The sequence below is a fragment of the Astatotilapia calliptera genome, chromosome 12 (assembly GCF_964374335.1).
Source record: "Astatotilapia calliptera chromosome 12, fAstCal68.1, whole genome shotgun sequence".
NCBI classification, from domain to species: Eukaryota; Metazoa; Chordata; class Actinopteri; order Cichliformes; family Cichlidae; genus Astatotilapia; species Astatotilapia calliptera.
This window is the reverse complement of record NC_137433.1, coordinates 10,661,719-10,683,930: the sequence shown is the minus strand read 5'-3', so window position 1 is coordinate 10,683,930 and position 22,212 is coordinate 10,661,719. Positions and strand designations below refer to the sequence as shown.

Here is a 22,212-nt window from a genome sequence, read left to right as displayed (position 1 = left end):
TTCAAGGAATTTACTGTTGCTAATTCTATAGTTATTCAAATGAAATACATTTGAAATCTTGTATAAGATGTTCTAGATTTTTTTTTTTATCCCTTTCACCAAGCTGAATGCCAAGCGTGAACAACAAATTGATTCACTGATCTACATCATCAGTTTTATTTTATATTACCTTTTTGACAAAAGCTACAAAATGGATGGCTACAACAGCTAAGTTTGCTTCTTAAGCACTATATGTTCACTAATAAGGGTAGGATAAAGCTGTCATTGGAAAAAAGATGTTGATAGCTACCATAGAAAATTAGTTAGAGAAGCTTTGAGATGCATGTTTTGGAGACCTAGAGTACTTTTGCCCCTTTTCTCATAGATTTACATACAATCAAAAGTGTCTCTGAAATCACAGGAGTCACCCTCTGCTGGCTATTAAAAGAATGTTGGTTCAAGGATTGTTAACTTGGTAAACTTTTATTAGAGTGTTAAATGGCTGCAAAGTAAAGTCTACAAGGTTTCCCACTCTGACAGCTTTCAGCTGATACAAACGACCAGGCAATCGACCTCCAGTACCTGCTGGGACAAAACTGCCCCCACCCCTCTATTCAAGGCATTTCATGAATAAAAGGGAGAGAAAATTGAGTAGTGTAGAGTAAGGGTTCCCCATAGAGGGCCTTCTTTACCTGTACAAATGCCAGCTGGTACTGCTCCATTCACTGGACAAGATCCTTGGCACCTTTTGGTCAGGTCTGACCACAAACCAGTGGTAGTAACTGGCAAGCCCCAAGACCAGCCTCACCTCTTTTTTTTTTTTGTTTTAGGAATGTACTTACCAGTTACTGTACCTCCATCCATCCAATCCAAGAAAATTTGCCAGTAGCCCCTGGATGAATAAATAAACATGAGCTGTGCCTACTCGGTCCAGGAGCTTGCTGACCTGGGCCATGGGATAAGCGTCAAACTGTGAGACCTTGTTCACCTTACTGATACTCAGCACGTGATGAATGACTGTATATTTGCACAATTATTTCTTCTTTGCAGCACCTTTTCAACGACCTCCTGCTGCACACCACAGCTCTCTCCTCTGGGCCGCAGCAGCAGAGTGACAAACCATGCCCTGCCACAGCAACAGAGGAGAGCTGCCTCCATCCTCAAAGACCCCCACACACCCCCAACACAGACTGTTCACACTTCTGCCCTCGGGACGAAGGTTTAGAAGTGTGAAATCCAGAACATCCCGACTCCACAACTCCTTCTTCCCCACTGCTATCAGACTCTTGAACAGCTGACCTATTTTAACAGTAATAATAATTTTTTCACATCAGGTCATCTTACATATCAAACCAGCATATTAAGCTCATAGCTCTTTTGCACACAAATCTATTTAATACTTCAATTTTTGTCTCTATTTATTTATACTATTTGTATTTTATCTGTTCTAGTCCTATTTGTACATATTAACCGGCATCTGTGTGTGGACAGCAGAGAAAGAATTTCATTGCACAGAGAAATTATTTTCTTTGTACACATGACAATGCTTTGAATCTTTGAATCTTGAATTTTTTCTTAATCATGAACTATAAACATTGATGAGGTGCATCTTTTGACTTTGCCTTTATTATAGTTTTAGCATTTTGATGCTGTTAACAGTTACATACTGAGCAAATATGATGATAGCAGCTAACCTTTGCCATGCCCAGCTGGACCACAGACCTTTATGGCATTGTCAAAAGGAGCAGGAAGTGAATTCTGCATGGGACAAAACTCTTCATGTCATTATTTGTGCAGCTATTAAGGATTCTTCAGCGATACTTACCGTAAAAATAACTGTTTTGGCAGGTTTTTGGTGGAGTCTAATGGAGTATAAAACTGGGGCCCATATGTAAATCTGAACCCTTCACACACATAAGTCTTTCTAACTATCCCCTTTTCTGTTTTCAGACTATTTCTTCGTGAAATGAAGGGAAATTGTTGAAATTAGAATTTACTTAATCTTTATTTTCCAATTGAGGTGAATTGTTCTGGAGCTGGTTCCTTTTATCCAACTCAAACCTGTCAATTCATCTTAATACTGGGAATAATGTAAAATAAATCTCAGTTTAAGTCATACACCTTTTCTTAAGCACTGCTAAATGGTCATTTCCATCAGTAATGTTTTGAAACAACACTAATACTAAATAACATATTAATATTAAATAGTACCCTGAAGCACACTGAATTTCTTTGCATCATTTATTACACAATTTGCCCTGAGGATACTCTTGTGAAAGCTGAACTAGGGAAGACATAATAGAAGATATAGTACAAAAACAATGCACAGTGTATCGGCAACTGTAGCCCCAGTAACACACACCTGGGACATAAAATTAAAAATAAATCACAGGAACTCACAGGGAGAGAAAAAATTAGAGCTAACTTCACTGCAGAGATGGAGAAAGATGTAAGAAAAGAAAGGAGAAGGCAGGTATAGACTGCTAGGTGAAACTTGATAAACTGCACATTTAAAGATTATATGTGACGTCATTATTTTTAATCACATATTGGATCTGTATATGATGTGTTTTGATCAAATGTGTGTTTTTATTTTGTGAAACATCTTGCAAAACAAACTGAGTGTAGTAGTTTTGTGTTATTCAAGTGTTGCATGACAATTCTCTGTATCTTTTGCAGGATAAGCAGTTTGGCTTGGACACAGTAACATATAAAAATATTTCTGGTGAACACCTTCAAAATATTGTCAAATTACATGAATTGTTAAATATGGTTCTTTTTTTCATTTCTTTGTGTGTGTGTGTGTGTGTGTGTGTGTGTGTGTGTGTGTGTGTGTGTGTGTGTGTGTGTGTGTGTGTGTGTGTGTGTGTGCGCGCGCGCGCGTGCTTTCAGTATTTTTCCTTGGTGTAACGGATCATGTGTGTTGCTCACAGTATACACGTGTGCTACACTACCGTTTCTGAATATGGCCATATGATTCCGAGCTTTTCTAACAAACTGACTTGTTATCGCCCCATGAGGCCACTAGGGGGCAACAAACACTTGCCAATCATAAACTGACTACAAGAAATCAAGGGACCATACCCTTACTTCCTGTGGTGACCTTAAAATAAACGTCTAAACTTTTGCGTAGGCACAACCTAAACATAACGTGACTCCCCAATCCTTACTCCTCACCAGCCCCAAGAAAAGAGCAACAGCACAATACCATTTAAGATGCTAGAATCAGTTTCTTTGCTCTGGAAGTAGGCAATGCCAAAACATAAAAAAAAAAAAACTTCTGTTGAGCTTCCACAACAGAAATTTTAAAAAAGACAGTTCTCTAATCTAGGCTCCCTATCAATGAACAAGAGGAACCAAAGGTAAACAAAAAAAAAACAAACAAAAAACGACTCACTTCTGCTGAAATGTGCTGTGCTGTGGTGAAATATTCACAGTTCACTACTTAACAAAGATTATTTACAAAATCCTCTCAACAAACATTTCAGGAGTAAATATAAATAAATACATATTGGGTGATATCTTTTTCAGCTGTACTATTGTGCAGTTGATGGTTGCTTTTTGAGAAGTAACAGAGTGAATCCTCCTGCAGGAGCACTGCTCCAGCCCACACAGCACTGGCATCCACCTCGAGTTTAAGATGGCACATGAAATCTGGAGCAGCGAGGAGAGGAGCGCTGCAAAGGAGAGCGTTAGTATCATCAACAAATTACTTAACAAGTGTCAAGTGTGGAAAAACTACTTTTGCAAACAGATCTACAGCATATACAGTAATTGAACATTTGAATTCTTCTAATGTCTTGATGCATTCTCAATCATCCAGGTAAGTAAATCTCCAAAAGTTGATTCTGTTCATTTGGACGTAGCGTTTTCAGTGGGAGAAACGTTTCGTCACTCATCCAAGTAACTTCTTCAGTCTCAGCTGACTGCAGGTTTCCTCACTGAAGGAAACCAGTCCATTGTTCCTTCAGTGGGCTGGTTTCAGTCATTATGCAAATGTACTGTTTTTAAGATTGGGGAAACATGTAGTCGGCTGTGACTGAAGAAGTCACTTGGATAAGTGACGAAACGTTTCTCCCACTGAAAACGTTACGTTCAAATGAACAGAATCAACTTTTGGAGAATTCTTCTAACCAGTACCGGGCACTGTGAACAGCTAACAAATATGAGAAAACATCACGAATAAAGGGTTTTCTTAACTTTTTTTATTTTAAAAACTTGCTTGCTATAAAATCAACATGTGACGCATATGTGTAATACTGCAGATATTAACTGTATGTTTGAAGTGGCACGATGTCCATATTTTTAGGGAATATTTGGGTGGTTAAGGCAGTGCATGTTATTACTGATTTAATAATCAATTACTAAATCAATTAGTAATCAATTATGCTGCAGAATTTTTTTCATTCTACTTTTGAAGGCACATTTTTGTTGTTTCCTTAGAAAAATTAGGAATGAAAACTGATTGTAAAATGAATAAATTGACTCATAAATAACAATCTATAAAATATAAAGCTTTGCTTTTTTGTAGTGTCACAATAATTCCATTCCTGGTGGAATTCATTTCTATTTTATTTATATAAAATTGAACTAAAGTAGCTGGGTATCCTGCAGAGAGGTTTGCGGGGGCCACCCTCAGCTCAAAGGAAAACGGCACCTCATTTCCTAATGCATTTACCTCCATCCCAGAACTGTGTTTCTTTTTCTTTCTTGTAACTCTCTCTCAGCACAGGAACCATAGGATTCACAGGAGGACACTCTGCACCCTGAGTTTTTCCAGCTTTACTCTTTTATATTTTTAATAAACCAAACATCTTCTAAGTGGTCTGGTCTTTGTTAGTGGAACAAAAATGAAAATGTGTTGCTTGAATATAATTAATTTACATATTTGTTGTTGTTTTATAATAACAAGTGTCCTATAATTCTTACGGGTGAGTATTTTAATGCAACATTAAACCTGTCAGTGTGTTCTAGACAATTTCACCACATGCAAGATAGGTATTGCTGAAAACACGATGAAGAAAAACAGGTATGTAAAGATAATTATTTGTTTTTATAAATTTTTTAAAACAATACAATATTAAAACCGGACTCATTTTGATTATTATGCAATATAAAAACACATTTAAAGGAGCAGCATGCTCTGACTATAGCTCTCCCCACATCACATCTGCTGGATAACAACACTGAAGACCTGACAAACCATCTTCTTGGTAGAAGGCTTGTACAGCTTTCATTGTGGGTTTTTTTTTAACCATGACTAGGTGATGGTTACGCTGCGTTTAAATGTTTGATGGACTCACACGTTTTTATTAGCAAAGCCTTAGCACGGTCCCATTCGCTCATAGCCTTGCTGTCCCATTTTGGGTAAATGAGAAAACTAAAAACGGAAAAATGGTATTACTGCTTTAGTTGTTGTACATGTAGTACATTAAGCTTGCCCGCTGTTTAACCCGTGATCTTTTGCAGCCTGCGCTTTCCATGGTCAGCTTCCTGTTTGATGCTTGGCCCAAATATGCCACCATGTCACTGGTGAGGACATGGAATATGGATTATGCGGTTTCACAACCAGGGTTTAGCAAAAACGTGTTCGTTTTCACATACGTCAGGAGAGAAAATACCCATGATCCACTCAAACTTATGCCCAAGTCACCTTTATTTCACACAGAGCTTTTTATTAAGCTGTAGATTGCGTTTCAGGAAGAGTAGCTCCAGGAAATTTTTTAATGATGCTAGTAAATTTTATGACAGTTAATGCGTGTGGTGTTATTAAGAGCAAGGCAATAATTGGACCTTTAGGCCAGCAATTATTGGAAATTTCCATACCTAAGCGGGCGCATACTGAGGTGTAAAATGGGACAAAAAATAATAAACTTATATTTGCCACATTATTTTTACAAAGTACCCTATCAATACAAAAAATTCATGAATGGAAACCGGTTATAATTTTCGGGGAGGCTGAGACACTTGATAATTTACAACTTATTGTCTGCGGCGTGAAAAAGGGACTATCCAATCAACGAGCGATCGAGTGCCCCGTGGGCATTTTTCCTGGGCTCCCATTGGCTCACTGGTACGTCGATCTGAGGAACGGCTCGCGCTAGGTTGCAGCGCAGGTGAAGTGTTGACGGTGGTTCATAGGGCAACAAACAGCAGTGTACGCCGCCGGGAGACATCAATGCTGGAGTACACGTCCATTCAGGGAACGGTCTGAGGAAGACCATTACTGGGGCTTACATGGAGAGCTGAGGCTGAACATGACGTTAACGTCCTTAATGATGTACATATCTCTGCTTTTACTATTTATTTTGTATGTATATAGTGGGTTTTCTGAAGCTGCGCCCCGCATCAGTACCTACGATGCGTCGTCTATCTCCGGGAAAAGCGGCTCAGCCTCCGATGCCTGGGATACCTTCCGCAACGACATGCTTCGCAGTTTACCAGAGAGCTGGTTCACTCTCTCGCCTTCAGCCGGACTCGCACCGTTGCCGACTATTGTTTCAGCCGATCCTTCCACCACCACCACGGCCATCTCCAAAACGCCAACCACGGACCCGACACCCACCCCCACCAGCACAATTCACGCCCCTGATGTTGGAATAATCCCATACACTAAAGAACAAACAACACCGTTTTCCAGGCTAACCGGCGTGCGCAAGCGGTCCGCCGACGCGCGAACATCCCTCTTCACTCCGGAGAAAATGCTGCAGACCTTGGTGTCCATGGTTTCCCAGCGCACGGCCAACGATGCCTGGGCTGCGGATAATATCGACACATCTGTTACCTCAGTGGAGAGCAGCCAGGGTGAGTCCTGTGAAGCAGGAACCTTTGCAGATTTAACGTTTGTGTTGCGCAGTCACATCAGTAGGCTCGGATGGTGGCTCCGTGGGTTTGACGCATCCACCGAATTAACCAGATTGCAACAATGGGCAGACGCCTCAGAGTGCATAGTGTGCCCCTTTGAAAATAAGCAAGAGCCTAGATGCTTCCCCTGCACAGCTCCGTTCTAACATAGGGTTTCATTTTTTAATTATTATTATTTTAGGACGAGTGTGACATATATTACGTTGTTGGGGTTGGGTGTGGGGGGCTTGAGGGGGTGTGTAATCCTGTTGTTGTTCACTCAGTTTCTCCAATTCACAGAGAATTCATCCAAGCCTTGATTCTGTATAGTCAGAGCAGCCATGTTTGCAGCTGACAGGGAATACGCTGCTCATATAGCTGCTTCATCTTCTCCATTGTTGTTTGCTTGGCATATTCAGAACAAGGCCATCCAAGCAAAATGGCTAGGCAGGCCAAGCCATGAATGAGCAATGACAGTGGGGGAGTCTGCCCCCTCCTCCTCCTCCTCTCACACCTCACACACATCTCAGCATCCATGGTGTTGTTCTCCAGTCTGCCACAAATACCGCACAAATGTCCAAAATTCACCTTCAGCAGATGGTGTGTCTTCGTGCTTTGGCTTTCTTTTGCCCTTATCCTGTTGTAACCACATAAAAATGGTTTTTATGTGTTCTTGTTCAACACTGTCTATTCCCTTTTTGTCTGTAAAAGCTTCATCCCCTATCTCCCCGGGCCACACTGTGTTCTGCTTGTAGCTTTATAGAGCACTACACACACCAACACGTACACACACAGTTGCACACCTCCTGAACCTAAGTGTAAAATTCAGGCTACTGTATTTGAATGATATTGGCTTCCCCACACCAGGGGGTCCAATCTAGTCATGTTTTTTTTACAGTGACCCCTTTGTTCTCCTCACTGTGTCCTACCTGACTGTCAGCATTAATCCTAGTGATGGTGGCGGATTAAGAAAGCTGGTTGTGGTGTACTGCAGCCATAAATGGCTATTGAGAAATCTCCAGATTTGACTGGTTTGGGAGGAAAGAAGTAAAGCTTGGGTTCTGGTTGAACTCCTGGTAGATGGGCCATTAAAGATGCACAAATGTTCAGTGGAACATTGTTAAAGAACATCTTCCATTTTGACTGTTTCGAGTTTGATTTTGGCTTAACCTTATAACAGAAGTAGCATTATGCTAAAATATACATAAGAGGCCTAATTTGAGAGGCAACATGTTTTAGTTTCTGAAAGTGGCATATATCTAAAATACAAACTAACTCTGCTGCCAAGTGGATCACCGTTGACCTGGTGGATGCTCAGAGGTTATTTCTTGGTGCTGGATCACAACTGTATTCCAGAAATGAACACAAGCACAATATTCCCCAGCTCTGACCTGTTATGTTATGGAAATGGAATCCCTCAAGGTGTTCATCTGTGTTGTCAGGTACCTGCATGTTAGCAGGGGATCCTGTGGGAGCTTAGAGGCCACATAAACACCCTGGAGTCTTTGTCTTGTTCGTCAAGCCAAGAGGCTGCCACCATCAGGAAGTGCTTTTTCAACAGGGGGTGGAGGCATGGGGGTCTGCTTGGTCTGCAACAGTGTTTACGCGAGTGGCCCTTTACAAAGTAACATCCACATCAGCATTATCCATTTCACATGTAAGTAGTTTTACTGTTATAGTTAGCTGTGAGTATCTATAAGTCTATAACATGGCACATAAACAAGAAAAAATTCTATTGATACTGATTAAACGTTATCAAAAAAACAGTTTTCGAGTTTATTTTTCTTTTCATAATATGTAAGTAATAAATATGTAAGTCTGTTTGGGCCATAAGCATTCTGGTTGGACAAAATAAGCTTTTGAATTGGTTTACCTTATTTTCTGTCATATGCACACTGTCACAATGGTGGATGCTCACATTAAAAAGGAATGATTGTTCAAATAATGAGGTTAATGTACCTACAAGTAATCCCTATCAGCTAAAAGCTCAGGCTACAGCTCTAAACACTGAGTTTCAGGCTGTTTTTTGTGCTCTTGGTTATATAGAGGTAATATCCCTAATATGGTCAGCTCTCGCTATGAGCACAAAAGTGAACAGACAGTCGCTAGTAAAGCAGAATGAAACAAACAGCTTTGTCTCTGTCAAAAGGCGAACTGAGGAGGTGAGCCAGGGCCTAGTATATGTTAACTAAGAATGGTTTTCTTGCTCTAGTAGAGTTCAAGGATTGAAGTATGGAGCTAGAAATAAATGAGTGAGCAACAAAGTTAAAATGTTGAACTTTGGCTGGGATCACAGAAGCCCCACCCACCTGCTGTTCAGACCTTCTGTTCATAATTGACAGCCAATAAGAAAAAAAAGTTAGCCCAAAGAGGAAAAACAGGTTCTGCACGCGAGCAGATAAATAAAGATTTTTGAACTGCGATTCATGCAAATATACTCTACCAGAGTGCAGGAAGTGTTCAGTCAAAATGCAGCATATTTACCAAACTGCTTCCTGGATCCTTTTTCATGTTAGTGAGGCATTTAGTCATTTCTCCTTTTAAGTCATTTGATCCACTTTGTTACGTGAACCGTGAGGTCAAAATGAAACACATGGCCACGTGTCAGGTCATAAATGGAAACTTCAGCTGGCCTTGTTTAGATTTGTAACTTCAAAACCCCCCAAACTCTCTATTCTTGTAGCGTGAAGGCCACTCACACGACATCATCACATCATTCGGGATAACGCCTCGCTCGGCTACCTCAGTAGATTCTCTTCCAGGGCAGAGGCCCCATAGACCAATACCATGTGGTGTTTTTCCACAGCTTTACTTTGCAAAGTCTCCCAGTGCTTCATGGAAGATAATGCGTTTTGACTCTCCAAACAAATCTCAAAGCACAATGATTGTTTTCACCATAGCAAGCTCTAAATTAGGCAGGACAGGAGGCAGTTGTTTTGTTTTTCTTTTTCTTTTTTCATGGCGAGCAGTCTACCACTGTCTGTTCCTGAATACCAGCAGCCATGCTGTCACAACCCTTTACAGCAAGTTAAATAGGAGAAAGATGAACTCTTGCTTCGGTTCCTCCTCACCTTCTCTTCCTCGCTGCACGCAGTTCCAGTGCAATCTAAATCAAACTTGCTGCCGCGGCCTCACAGAATCATCTCACACCTAGCGGAAGCTGGGTTTTAAGAATGAACTTTGTGCGTGTGTTAGGGGTGATGCATTCACTGGATCGCACACATTTTCAGGCGTGATCAGAACTGACAGTTCCTATGCGGACATTGCTGTAGCAAAGGCCCAGACTGTATATTCAACAAGCTTGCGTAACCACAGGCCTTTATTAGTTACATAAAACTCCAAGCAGCAGTGGCAGACGAGTATAATCTGAGTAGGACGCCTGAGCGGGAATGCATTAAAATTTAGCTGTCCTTTCCTCTCTTAATGTTAGTTGAGATATTGTGTGCACACCACATATAAAAACATGCTGTTCTGCTCTCTTATTTGTCTGTTTTCTTTGTCTCACTGCTGAGCACAGAATGGAGACACACAGTCGAGCCTTCAGTTGCCACACCTAGCCTGAGATCAGATGAATAATAGATTGGCACTCTGTGGATTCATCCACATGTCTGTCATTACATCCTCCATATGCAGCACAGTTGCACACTTATCTCTAGACTGTCTAGAGTCTCCATGAGATGGGAATCTTGTTTTTTGTTTTTTTGAAGCATAAGTGAATTGTGCTTTCAACAAAACAGAAACCAGCCAAAGAAAGACAAGGTTTCATTTGAAAAATCTGGATGAGCAAAGTGTAACTTTGTGCACTTCTTTAGCACAACACAGTGGGCAGCTCCTAGACACAGATGATATTAGTGGACTGTGGTTCGATTGTGCAGCTTAAAGTGAACGATGGTGGAAGCCAGGGCAGCACCTAGTGTCTTCATTTCTGGGCATGCTCACATTTGGTCCATTTTCAAATTAAATTTCTCTTCCACTACCAGTTCCAAAGTTTCCAGATTCAGTAAATGTGTAAGGCAGGTGTCTGTGTAATGTTGGGCTAAACTGGTTTATGACAAATGCTAGCATAAAGACTTCGCTCTTTACAAACACAGTGCATCACGCCGATTCCATTAGCTGTGGAATGCTGCAATGACAGTGACAGCATGATCAGCTATAAAAAGGCTTAAAACATTAGGTCAAATGTTTGAACTGAGATGAGTGAAATTCTGGGTTTTCTGTTCCAGGAAAAACTGAATCAGTCACCATGGTAACAGACTCTGTAAACTTCAAAGTCTCAATTTCTTCCTCACTCTTCCCCTCTTGCTGCACCTGATCCACCTGTGTGATGCCACATTTCCTCATTCATAAAGTTGCTGTAAAAGCATAATTCATTTTACAAACACTTAGATGTTAGTGTGCTTTTTTAATTAACATGAGTGCTATGACATTCACTCAGTTGTCAGTATATAAGGACAGAGTTATTATCTACTCGGAATATTAAATAAATTTTAGTCTCCATCCTGCTAACTCTGACTCTGTAGGCAGTAATGGAGCTATCAGAGTGACAGCCTGTTTTTGTCCACTGCAAACATCTATTGAGCCTTACTGTAGCAATCACTATTTAAAGAAAAGGGTCTTTAGACAGAGAAGACTGATCAATGATGAATAACTTGTCATATAGTAAATGGTAATAGTCATAAAAAATGCCTGTCACAGCTGGGATCTTTGAGATAAGGCTCTATAATACAACTAAATGAGTTTTTGAAGTCCGATCTGACATTCCGCGTTAAAAATTTGTTCACAGATTGACATTCAGTCATGAAATGATGTCAAACAACATTTTGAAAGGTACATGGTCTGAAATTCAGTCTGAACATGTCTCAGTGGGTTTTTACAAACACTTGCATGGGTTAGGCCAAGTGCAAGTGGCGTCCTCACATTGACATCCAAAATGGATATGGATCACGGATTCTGACTGAGTCAGGCCCGGATCTTTGGTTCTCATCATTTCTTAGCTCCTCTGATTAGATCCATTCATAATGGCTTACTCCCTGGCACAATCTGTGCTCCTTATTTAAAATGGCTGATCCCCCAAGACTGTATTGAAGTATTGAAGTAAAATCATGTTTAGCTTTACTAATAGTACTTTTCCAAGTCTTTATTCAATGCAAGCTCCACGGAAAGTAACGTACAGCATCTCTGTTATGACTGTAAGAGAGCCATCATTTGTAAGGGAAGCTGCTGTTAGATCAGGTTAACAAGGGAACATAAAAGCTGAGTTTTTCTGTAAATCTCATTAAGGGGTTTTTATTCAGTAGTGGGGAAAATAAAAAAATAAAAAAATTGTATTTTTAAAAAAAGTGAGGTTGTTATAGTACTCCAGTAGATTTAATTTTTACTGAATAAATATTGAAAAAACAAAATGATCTTTTGCTATCTGGGTAATTAACAGCAGGTCTATCAGTAAACTGTGATCTGTTTCTTCATATTTTAATCCTCCGTTTCTGACTCCTACAGTTTGAATAATTAGATTCACAAATCAAACCTAAATTAGGGTTCCAGCTTCATCTAATGACACTTCAAGTTGGGTAAAAGATGCCAGCAGACATTTATTTTTTTGTATCTATTTTTTTTTTTTTTAAATTAAACATTCATACTTATTATGAAGATGACATAGTATCTCAAGATGATTATAATTACTCCTCTTCCTTGCTGTGATTTCAGGTAAATATCATAGTCAGTACTGACATGTGTTCATTTCTCTCAGGCCACCGGATTACAAATGCAGATTGTCCTTTCCACATTCATGCATGTGCAGCTGAATGTGCGCATGAACATGCTCTGAAATGACTGAACTTGCTCTGATCAGCTGGTCTGGAACAGGGAACTCAGTTACAGATTAGAGTTAATCAACTCAGAGTTTACTTTTACACTCAGAGTTTGTTGAAGGTTCTTCGTGGGGTAGGGCTCAAGTCACTGGTGACCTATCTAGGGTCATGGAGAGGGTGTGGTGTAACTTTAGAGACCTCCAAATGCAAAAAGTTTCACTTTAAGTGTTATTTTTAATAAATTGCATGCTCAAACAAATGTTTTGTCTCACTCCCATTTCTCCTTGTTCCATGTTAAAGCTTGGTTCCAAGCTTGTTAGAACCTCGTTAAGATCCAACCGTACAAAATATGATATTTTTTTTGTTGTTGCCATTTTTCAAGCGCTTTAACCTTTTGATCGGGACTGTATAGATCTGCTAGCGGTTGTCACAGTTGTGGGACACATAACTGTGGTATCCAAGGAAATGGCAAAGACACTTGTTGCCGATGGGAGAGGTTTGCTGTGTAAGATATGGTTAACATTGTGAAAGGATGTATTTTAACCCAAACCGCAATGTTTTTTGTTTTTTTTACCTAATCCCAACAAAGTAGTTTGTTGCTAGACCTAAACAAACAGGGAGTGAAAAGGAGAAAGTGTTGAACAAGCAGGGTGAAACCAGGGTAAAAAAAAATAAAATTATAGATGAAAAGTTGAATGGTTTATGACTTTGAAGGAAACATATGCATTTTCATCTTTAAGGGTCACAACAAAAAGGTTTTAAAATCCCTGTTTTGCACATTACACAAGTCACTGCTTGTTGCATTTGAAATGTTTTGTTGTGAAATAATATTTGTGAAATAAACAATGTTCATCATTGTGTAGTGTGGTCAGTACTGACCTGCTTTCACTACTGTTGTCCTTCATGCGTTATTTACATTTTTTTTTGTCTTTCCTGTTTTTTTGTCACACCCCAGCCACCACTCACTCAGAGATCCTTTGTAACTGCAGCAGTGACTTTGAGGGGATTTCACATCCCGACGACTGTGACAAGAGCACCGGTCAGTGTTCGTGTGTGAAGGGCTACACTGGTCTGCAGTGTGAGGACTGCGAGGAGGATTACTTCACAAATGGCACCAGTGGCTGCCAGCCCTGTTCCTGCGACTCATACGGTGCAGTGAACCACCTCTGTGACAGGTAAGGCTGCTTTTTCAGTTTCCCCGCGAGGGCAGCCTCTGGCAAAAAAGTCAGTTTGTTTTGTCAACACAACTGAAGAGAGACAACTCATTTCTGTGCTGTGTCTCACTAGTAAATCAGATAAGCTTTGTTTACATATTTACTGCTTTTCTGACTAACTGTGGTATAAAACGCACATGTCAACTGTATCTCTGTATAGAATGTAAGGGGGGCTGTATTTTAGCATTTTTTCAGCTTGTTTTGGTTCAGCCTTACTGCTTGCTCCAACAGTGACCAGCAGAAATAGATGTTTACATTGCCCAGAACCACATTGCTAGTATTTATCAGGTAAAGTTGGGTATTTTGTTAACTGGTGAAGGACAAAACAGAGAGAGTCAATTCTGAAGCTGTTTTGGTGTTAAACATGGTTTCTTGACTGTTGTGTGTATAAACAGGCAACAACTCTGGTGGATTTGGCATAAAAATGCAGAGCCAGATAAGCAAGTTAATTATTATTTTTTCCCTGTATACATAATCACAGCCTAGACTTTCAGGTAAGGGCAGAAGCGGCTGTTGATCAGAAGGTACAGTGGTTGGTTGACCTACTGTTAACCCACGGTCAGTGTCTGGATCTTCCAGCGTGTTTCAAAGTGAAGTTGCCCCTATGTGTCCATCAGAGTGCGAGTGTGTCCTTCTTGGATGAAGTGCTTATAAGACATAGAATGAAAGCATTGTATGAATGTGGATGGCAGGAAGATTGTAGTAGAAAGCTCTTTAAGCGCTCAGATTGTATGGGCCAGTCCACTTGATCATTAGCCAATGGCATGACTTTGTATTTTGATAAGTAGGGTGAGCCTTTTTTCTTTTTCTTTGTATTGTCCTGGAAAATTGGGAAAGAAAGTTCTATAGGTGAGCAATAAAGCTGTACCCACCTTTTCAGGCATAGCATCCTGGATTTTATTTAGCTGCCTAAAAGAGACTTGCAGGTATTACAAGGCTGGAAAGTGTCAGGTGTCGCTGTGTGCAGGCAGGAGTAGTGGACCCAAAGTGCAGACTCACGGCAGGCAAAAGTGTATTTCAAAACTCAGCTTTTAATGCTGGATGGCAAAACGTAACAAAAGTCCAAATGAACTTACATAAGCAAGCAGGCAGCCAGACCACACAGCATATATGAGGGTAGATCACAACACTGACACAGAGAAACACAGGGCTTAAATACACAGAGGGAGCAATCAGGGAATGGGTAACAGGAGGGAAACACAGCTGGGGCAAATCAGGCCTAACGAGACAAGGGGAAGCGAAACCAGATATATTAACATAAGACATGGACCTTCAAAGTAAAACAGGAAACATAACACAGACTGAACTTAGAGACACAGACTCACAGGCAGGCACTACAACAGAGGGAACAGAGACGTGGGACCAGGGCAGACAGACACTGACTGGACATGGGGATATCACAGACAGGGGAGACAGCAACTAAGGATTACACAGAGACATAAACCATAAGAAAGAACTCTAACAAAGAAACCAAAGACTAGAAAAGATAAATAATATAATAAACTCAAACCTCTGGGTCAACGACCCAGGCATCCTAACACAAATGCTATTTATGGTCTCCTCACAACAATGATAAGTAAAATAAACTGGGCCAATATGGCATGTTTGTTAATACAGGGATACACATGTACAGGGATAACTCAGCCAGTTAATGCGAGACAAATCCAGCTGCTCATTAAAGATTTCTGGTTTGATCAGAAAATAAAACATTGGTCCATACACCTGAAAGCCCCAAAAACGCAGTGTGAATTCTGTCTCGAGTCTACGGATGTATCCGTGTATTTCCGTGGTGCTGATGCTGCGCTGAGTGGACAGCTCCTGAAGCTTTTGAAGTGTCGGAATATGGAAAGCTAACAACATCCCTCTCACCAGTAGGCTAAGTTATTTTTAGCCAATTACAAGTTGAATCTGGTAGTTGGGGTTGTTGGTTAAGATACCGTCATTAAGAAGCGGCACAACTAATGTGTCTATGCGAGCTATTTTGCGATGTGCACCGCTGGCCTGGCCATTTATTTTTTAATGCGCCTTCTCAGATTAATTCACTGCGTGTCGTGCCCAGGGCTGGACTGGGACAAAAAATTGGCCCGGGCATTTTGACTACAGACCGGCCCACCAGGTATTAAAGCCATAAAGCCTTTGGATGAAAACAAACGCGATTGTGACAGTGATGTACAGTCTTGTTGGTATATGTATGATTTCTATTCATTTTACGTCAGATAAAAACTTTGGTTGTAAGCTTCAGATAATTATTTAATAACAGCCAGACATTTTAAATGAAAATAAGAAAGTATTTCTTTGTGCCCCCCTTTCCCTGTTAATGCCCTACCTGGCCCCCTGGCAACACTTTGCTAGACCCCTGCACAGTTACCAGCTGTCAGCTACTTGGTGTTATTTGTCTCTCAGAAACAGTTCATAACTTCCATTCAACTCATTCATGTCACCTAAAAGGTAAACCTGTTTCTCCATCACCTGTTCAGCTCTGATGATTCAGTAAGGACATCTCCGGGTTTCATCTTCATGTTTCCCTCTCACCAGATAACCAAACCGATATCATGACCAGCAGCTTTTACAGCTGTGGCTCCAGCAAACATCAGCTGATACTAGAAATTAATATTAAATAAATTCTAACAACAGCTGATCAAGCTTAAACGTGCTGCTGTTGTTTAGCGCAACATTCGGCGGTTTCCTCTTTCTGGCGCAAAGTGGGCGATAAACAAAGAAGAGAGAAAAGCCAATCAGCTGATCATTGATCAGTTTCATGATTGAAGTAGCAACAGGAGAGAGAGGGGAGAGAAGAGGCAGCTGTGCAGCGTAACGACAGAATAACTCCAGCTTTGTGTCTTTTTCCATTCTAGCTGAAGTACGGGACAAACTGTTCCTTTTCAGCTCAATACGAAACTCGTAATATTTTTCTCTGAATGCGGGACGAATGCGGGTTGGCGACTCTACTAACTAACCTTATGAATAAAATAAAGTTCGCTACAACAATGCTGATGAAAACTCTGTCATGCTAGCTAGTACGCAGTACGAGTTATTGTAACTGACTGTAAAAAGTCAGCACAACGAAAATAAACTACACCTAAACTTGATTTATATCTGACCCAGATAGACTGCAGGTCATAACTTCTTACCTGAAGTTCAGTTCACCTGACACTCGGACCGGTGCTGCCTTGGGTCTCTGCTCCTCCTGCCTCCCTTTTCCCTGTGGAAGCTCCGCCATAGCCACCACCAAACAACTGAGTTATTTTTACACACCGGCCAGTATCTGGCCAATCCACCACCTTTCATTTTTTATACCCTTACAAAAGAAAAAAAAAATCATCGGCCCACCGAGCATGCCCGAGTATGCCCGATGGCCAGTCCAGCTATGGTCGTGCCATCAGTTAGCCCTTCTTAGGGTGCTTAGTCTAGACTGTTGTAGGCAAGCTGTCTTTTAATCTCTTAGTAGTTAAGTAAAATATTTTTTCTGGGTTCTTGGAGGTCATTCCAGAGCCTGTTTTGGATGTTGGCTTCCTTTTGTTCCATTCTCTGTCAAGATATTCCCACACTACTTCAATAATGGTAAATGGTCTGTATTTGTATAACGCTTTACTTGGTCCTAAGGACCCCAAAGCGCTTTACACTATACACAATCATCCACCTACCCAACTCATTTCTGTGCTGTGTCTCACTAGTAAATCAGATAAGCTTTGTTTACATATTTACTGCTTTTCTGACTAACTGTGGTATAAAACGCACATGTCAACTGTATCTCTGTATAGAATGTAAGGGGGGCTGTATTTTAGCATTTTTTCAGCTTGTTTTGGTTCAGCCTTACTGCTTGCTCCAACAGTGACCAGCAGAAATAGATGTTTACATTGCCCAGAACCACATTGCTAGTATTTATCAGGTAAAGTTGAGTATTTTGTTAACTGGTGAAGGACAAAACAGAGAGAGTCAATTCTGAAGCTGTTTTGGTGTTAAACATGGTTTCTTGACTGTTGTGTGTATAAACAGGCAACAACTCTGGTGGATTTGGCATAAAAATGCAGAGCCAGATAAGCAAGTTAATTATTATTTTTTCCCTGTATACATAATCACAGCCTAGACTTTCAGGTAAGGGCAGAAGTGGCTGTTGATCAGAAGGTACAGTGGTTGGTTGACCTACTGTTAACCCACGGTCAGTGTCTGGATCTTCCAGCGTGTTTCAAAGTGAAGTTGCCCCTATGTGTCCATCAGAGTGCAAGTGTGTCCTTCTTGGATGAAGTGCTTATAAGACATAGAATGAAAGCATTGTATGAATGTGGATGGCAGGAAGATTGTAGTAGAAAGCTCTTTAAGCGCTCAGATTGTATGGGCCAGTCCACTTGATCATTAGCCAATGGCATGACTTTGTATTTTGATAAGTAGGGTGAGCCTTTTTTCTTTTTCGTTGTATTGTCCTGGAAAATTGGGAAATGGGTGCAGTGATCAGTTAAAACGTGCAAACATAAATGGAAATACAGTGTATAAGGTAAAGCGTGAAAGTCTAGACCAGGGGTAGGCAACCTTTCTGATGAGTGCCATCTAAAATTTCCTCAGAAGCCAGTGTGCCATATGATTGCATTAGCAATAAATTTAATAACGCTCTATATTAACAGTTACACACTATATAGAACCACTTTATAGAATTATATTTGTTTGCAGATGCTGGCAGCTATCAGCGAATAGTTATCAGCTATTTTGAAACAAAAAAAAAAAGACACTTTTTATCCATAACAGCAAATGAACTGTACAACAGAAAATACAAATTGTCATGAACAGCTGTGTGCAGGCAGGAGTAGTGGACCCAAAGTGCAGACTCACGGTAGGCAAAAGTGTATTTCAAAACTCAGCTTTTAATGCTGGATGGCAAAACGTAACAAAAATCCAAATAAACTTACATAAGCAAGCAGGCAGCCAGACCACACAGCATATATGAGGGTAGATCACAACACTGACACAGAGAAACACAGGGCTTAAATACACAGAGGGAGCAATCAGGGAATGGGTAACAGGAGGGAAACACAGCTGGGGCAGCTCTTCTCTCCACACACACATTCACACACTGGTGATGACAGCCGCCCTGGGGCGCACTGACAGAGGCAAGGCTGCCGGACACTGGCACCACCGGGCCCTCTCACCACCACCAGTAGGCAACGGGTGAAATGTCTTGCCCAAGGACACAACGACCGAGACTGTCGGAGCCAGGGCTCAAACCGGCAACCTTCCGATTACAAGACGAATGCCCAACTCTTGAGCCATGATTGCCCCTACTAATGTTTCTAATGTTTAGATTTAGACTCTGGCGAGGCCAGTCGATGACTGATAGTGTTTCATTGTGTGTTTTTTCTATCCAGGTATCCCTTTACTGCATTGGTGGTGTGTGTGGGATCATTGTCATGATGAAAAATTAATCTGTTACTGTTCAGATTTTTCCTAGATTGTGTTCCATGGTGCATCAAAATCGAATGGGTTTTTCTCCCACTCCCAATGCTACAGCCTGAAATGCAGCCACAAGCCACGGCAGAGCCTCCGCATGTTTTTAAAATGGCTGCAAACACTCACTGCTGTACCTCTGTCCTACTTCAAAAATGTAAAATTTGGATTCATTATTCCAGAAGACCTGTTCCCACTGATGTTCAGTGTTCAAAGAAAAACCTGAGAACAACCTTCAGAAAGACTGGAGAACTATTGCTCAAAAAATGAATTCTGACACCATGGAAGCCAATTTGGGACTAATGCTAATAAATTTTAGGACATGATTACACCTGAAAATGACCTCAAGCTTTTGTTTGAATTCTGGAGGGAAAAAAAAGGTTTCACCCATTTTGGATAAGAGAAATATTACGACTGGTCAGTTCTTAACAGTAAAATCAATAAAACGAAGACATCATTCGGGCTTTCCTTTAACACTGGCTCAGTCACTGGCTTAACTTGAATTTGAACATGTTTTGCATAAAGGGCTTAGCGACAGCACTGATTTGCACGTGAGTTAACGACAGTGACTGCATTTAACCACCAGTTTGTCGAACACAGGGTGACTGTAGCTCAGGAGGTAGACCAGGATATCTACTAATCAGAAGGTAATCAGAATTGTTGCTGGTTTGATCCCTGCCTGCATACCAAATATCCTTGGCCAAGATATTGCAAATTGCCCTCTGACACATCCATCAGACTGAATGTTGGACAGAAAAAAGTGCTTGTATGAACTGGTGTAAATGGGTGAATAAGACATGTTGTATGAAGCGTTTTGATTGCTGAGGTTGAGTAGAGAAGCACTATCTAAGATTCTAATTGTGTCACTGTGATCTAAACTCTGAAACAAATCCTCTTTATGAGGCTACTGAGATTTACTTTGAGCCTCCATGAACCCTTTCAGGTATTTTTATCATGTAGACCAGCTGTACACATTTTGTATAGAGTGGGTTATCAGGACAAAGGCTCTGATTTGTAATGTACCTGCAAATTGGCTACAGCATTTTAAAGGAGTCTTAACTTTAGCTCCAAAACTGCTGTGACACACCAAGCTTGAACAGACTGCCTGCTGTGAATTAGTGTTTGTTATCTCTAAAGATGGGGCCGAGATGTTCAAGGGATCAGCTGTGCTCAGACACGGTGTTCATTCGCAGTCATTATTCTGCTCATTGATCCAGGTTGTCTTGCTGCAGGCCTCCTGGAAGATGTCAAAATGTTACCCACCCCGGTTACTTCTCAAATCCAGTCAAAGAACACATAACAGCTCTTGTACACAGCCTTTCTACAGTCACAAGAACAGACTGGGAAAAGAAGCTGCGTGTGTGGGTTAGGAATGCGGTAAAAATAGCGGCTGTACTTTCTGCCTCTAGCCATGAAAAGGAAAGCTGCTGTTTAGAAGCTTGAGTCAGTGTCCGCAGCGTGTGGAGGATTTGTTTTGTCATGCCCCGAGAAACATGTTACTCACCTGAACTAAATCCTGCTGGGTGGAGTCCTGTGATGCAACTACAGGATGTGTTTTTCATGCTGATTGAGATTTTGCGTGCACAGCACTTTCAAATGATGGTAAAGGTGGAGGCAAGAAGGTTATTTTGGGGCTCTGGGCTTTCACACAGCGCCTGGCCTCTGATAACCATCCCGGCCTAGCCTAGCCTCATTCAGGAGCTTAGCATTGTAACTTATCCAGATTAACCAGCTTTCAGACCCCCTGGCCTGCTGCTTTAGGTTTCTTTCCCATTAAGTAATGAGCTGAAGTAAAGGCAGTCTGTGCTGTGGTCATGTTCACTGAAATCACAGTGATAACAGCAGAAATTATACCAAGATTTCAAAGAATTAGTTCAGGAATTACTGACCTGGTCAAGAAGCTGGGGAGGAGTAGTTACCTTTAGGCATGGAACATGATGAGTTTCACTCCTGACAGTCATCTCATCACACCTGTAAAGTTCCTCCTACTCTCTGTCATTAACGTTGCATATTCAACCAAAGCAAGAATATAAACTGGAACATTTTAGAGAATTTACTTAATTCTGTCAGAAGATTCACTAAGAGCCCTCTTTCACATAGTCTGACATAAAGACTGGAAATGGGCTGAAAACAGTTAAACATTTCACATCTTAAGACTGCGGATTATATGACTTTGTTTATATCAAACAAGTGTTTGATATTTTAAGTGTTGCTTAAAATATTGTTGGATGAATTTTCTTACACAAGTAGGACTGTCTGCTTGCTCTTCGGAGCTGAACAGAATGCACAGCCGCATTTCCACAAGAATTAAGCTCTTAGCCCCAGAACTGCTGAAGAAAAAAATAGTATTAGAACATTTTTCTGTGCTAATGAAGTATTCAACTACAACTCTTAAATGGTTGTGCCTAAAAAAGTTAAAAATACAAATTTCCTGAAACTTTTGGACTGACAGTGGGTTAATTAAGGCCAGGCAGGAATAATTTGCAACTATGACAATGGCAGAAAGCTCACAAGCCAACTCTACTAGAGTGACAGAGCAAGTTACACCCTTAGGAATAAGAGAGTTTGGCTGTTTGGAAAAAAAAATTGGTCAGTATAACCAAACCAAAACCTTTACTGTACTTGTTGAGTTGGAATCTATTTCTTTTTAAATATGAAATGGGAAATGGTGAAACCTTGCTAAGGAAGATGTAAATTGTTAATGTTTCTTCTACATAACTTAACAATGAATAAAATGTATAGATTATGTAGATTATGTATGTCTGTTTCTCTACATAAAGATTTCAAAAACATGGCATGTGATTATGCATCAACATATTGTTCCTGTGTTGTTGGCATAATGTGATATTTAGAAGGTTGGAAACTAACAATGCTGCTTCCTAAAATGTCTGTGTACAGTTTTTAGCTAATAGCTTTTTTGGGAATTGCATTGT

At 40.6% G+C, this 22,212-nt stretch overlaps 1 protein-coding gene across 1 annotated transcript in view; it reads left to right on the top strand.

Annotated features, from left to right (window-relative positions):
• The first annotated feature begins 6,101 nt into the window (after window positions 1–6,101).
• The window catches only part of si:ch211-158d24.2 (multiple epidermal growth factor-like domains protein 9), a 45,067-nt gene continuing 28,956 nt past the window's right edge, over window positions 6,102–22,212 (top strand). Inside the window, exons 1-2 of the mRNA XM_026187179.2 lie at window positions 6,102–6,783; window positions 13,585–13,804. Coding sequence (XP_026042964.1) covers window positions 6,237–6,783; window positions 13,585–13,804 — 767 coding nt within the window. The 5' untranslated portion in view covers window positions 6,102–6,236. The remainder of the gene's footprint in view (window positions 6,784–13,584; window positions 13,805–22,212) is intronic.